The following is a 1,540-nucleotide window of genomic DNA, read 5'->3' on the forward strand; positions in this document are numbered from 1 at the left end:
TTCAAGATTCATAACTGTGCTTTCATTACTATTGCTTTTCCTTAGTAGAAAAGTTATTACTTTTCCTGAATTTTATCTTAAAGAGTAGGCTATATTTTATTGTGATCACGAACTTCTTCTCTCCTCTGCTCCTGGGCTTCTAAGTTTTCTCAGTTCAATGTCTCCAAAGAGGGTGTTGAAAGAGGGGTGATTGATGGAGAGAGCAACAGTCATAGATTGAGCAGGACTGGGTGTTGCACTCCTTTGAACTATTGAGGGCATGTGGATCTCCAGCATGAGCAGCTTCCTAGTGAATACCTGAATTCAAATGCACACAGAGTGAGGGGTGCCTGCTGATGTATTGCTTTTTTTCTTACACTCTTTGCTTTTTCAAAAGGTGTCCAAGAGCACAGAAGCACAAAACTTAACACGCGTTTCAGGGTTCTATCTCCTGGGACTCTCAGAGGATCCAGACCTGCAGCCCATCCTCTTTGGACTGTTCCTGTCCATGTACCTGGTCACAGTGCTTGGGAACCTGCTCATCATCCTGGCTGTCAGCTCTGACCCCCACCTCCACACCCCCATGTACTTCTTCCTCTCCAACCTGTCCTTGGCTGACATCTGTTTAATCTCCACCACGGTCCCTAAGATGCTCATGAACATTCAGACTCACAGCAGAGCCATCTCCTATGTGGGCTGCCTGACACAGATGTCTACTTTTACCATTTTTGTCTGTATGGATTACATGATTCTGACTGCAATGGCCTATGTACGGTTTGTAGCCATTTGTCATCCCCTTCACTATTTGGTCATGATGAACCCTCATCTCTGTGGATTCTTAATTTTGGTTTCATTTTTGTTCAGCCTTTGGGACTCCCAGATGCACAATTTGATGATCTTAAAAATTACCAACTTCAAGAATGTGGAAATTTCCAGTTTCTTCTGTGACCCTTCACAACTTCTGAATCTCTCCTGTTCTGACACCTTCTCTAATAACATTGTCCAGTATATTCTGGGAGCATTTTATGGCCTTTTCCCCATCTCAGGGATCCTTTTCTCTTACTATAAAATTGTTTCCTCCATTCTGAGGATCCCATCCTCAGGGGGGAAGTACAAATCCTTCTCCACCTGTGGGTCTCACCTGGCAGTTGTTGGCTTATTTATAGGGACAGGCTTTGGAGTGTACCTTGGTTCAGCTGCATCACATTCTCCAAGGAAGGGTGCAGTGGCCTCAGTGGTGTACACTGTGGTCACCCCCATGCTGAACCCCTTCATCTACAGCCTGAGGAACTGGGACATTAAAGGTGCCCTGAGGAGGCTGCACAGCAGGATGGTCTAATCTCATCCCCTGTGGGGTCCAGTTGCAATGTATATAGGAAAAGGCATTAAAATGAAATATTGAGTTCTGTTAATCTGCCTCTTTAGGAATATTAATGGCTTCAGTTGCTCACATTTTTAGTGGAATGACTCTGGCTAGTGTTGGGATTGTATGTTTGGAAAATCCTCACATTTGGAACAAAGTATGAGTTTAGAAAAATGGAAAATTTTAAAGTTAAATGAA

The 1,540-nt window shown here is 43.6% G+C and overlaps 1 protein-coding gene across 1 annotated transcript; it reads left to right on the plus strand.

The window, feature by feature from the left end:
- Positions 1-413: 413 nt before the first annotated feature.
- LOC107157544 (olfactory receptor 18-like) lies at positions 414-1,318 on the plus strand. The gene has a single exon (XM_015503900.2). It carries the CDS (start codon positions 488-490, stop codon positions 1,316-1,318), a length of 831 nt encoding a protein of 276 aa, XP_015359386.2. The 5' UTR covers positions 414-487.
- Positions 1,319-1,540: the final 222 nt, after the last annotated feature.

This window comes from Marmota marmota, unplaced genomic scaffold (genome assembly GCF_001458135.2).
Source record: "Marmota marmota marmota unplaced genomic scaffold, marMar, whole genome shotgun sequence".
NCBI classification, from domain to species: Eukaryota; Metazoa; Chordata; class Mammalia; order Rodentia; family Sciuridae; genus Marmota; species Marmota marmota.

What these genes read in the sequence shown, in the direction of transcription:
- LOC107157544 (XM_015503900.2), top strand. Translation starts at nt 488, where the DNA reads ATGTACCTGGTCACAGTGCTTGGGAACCTGCTCATCATCCTGGCTGTC.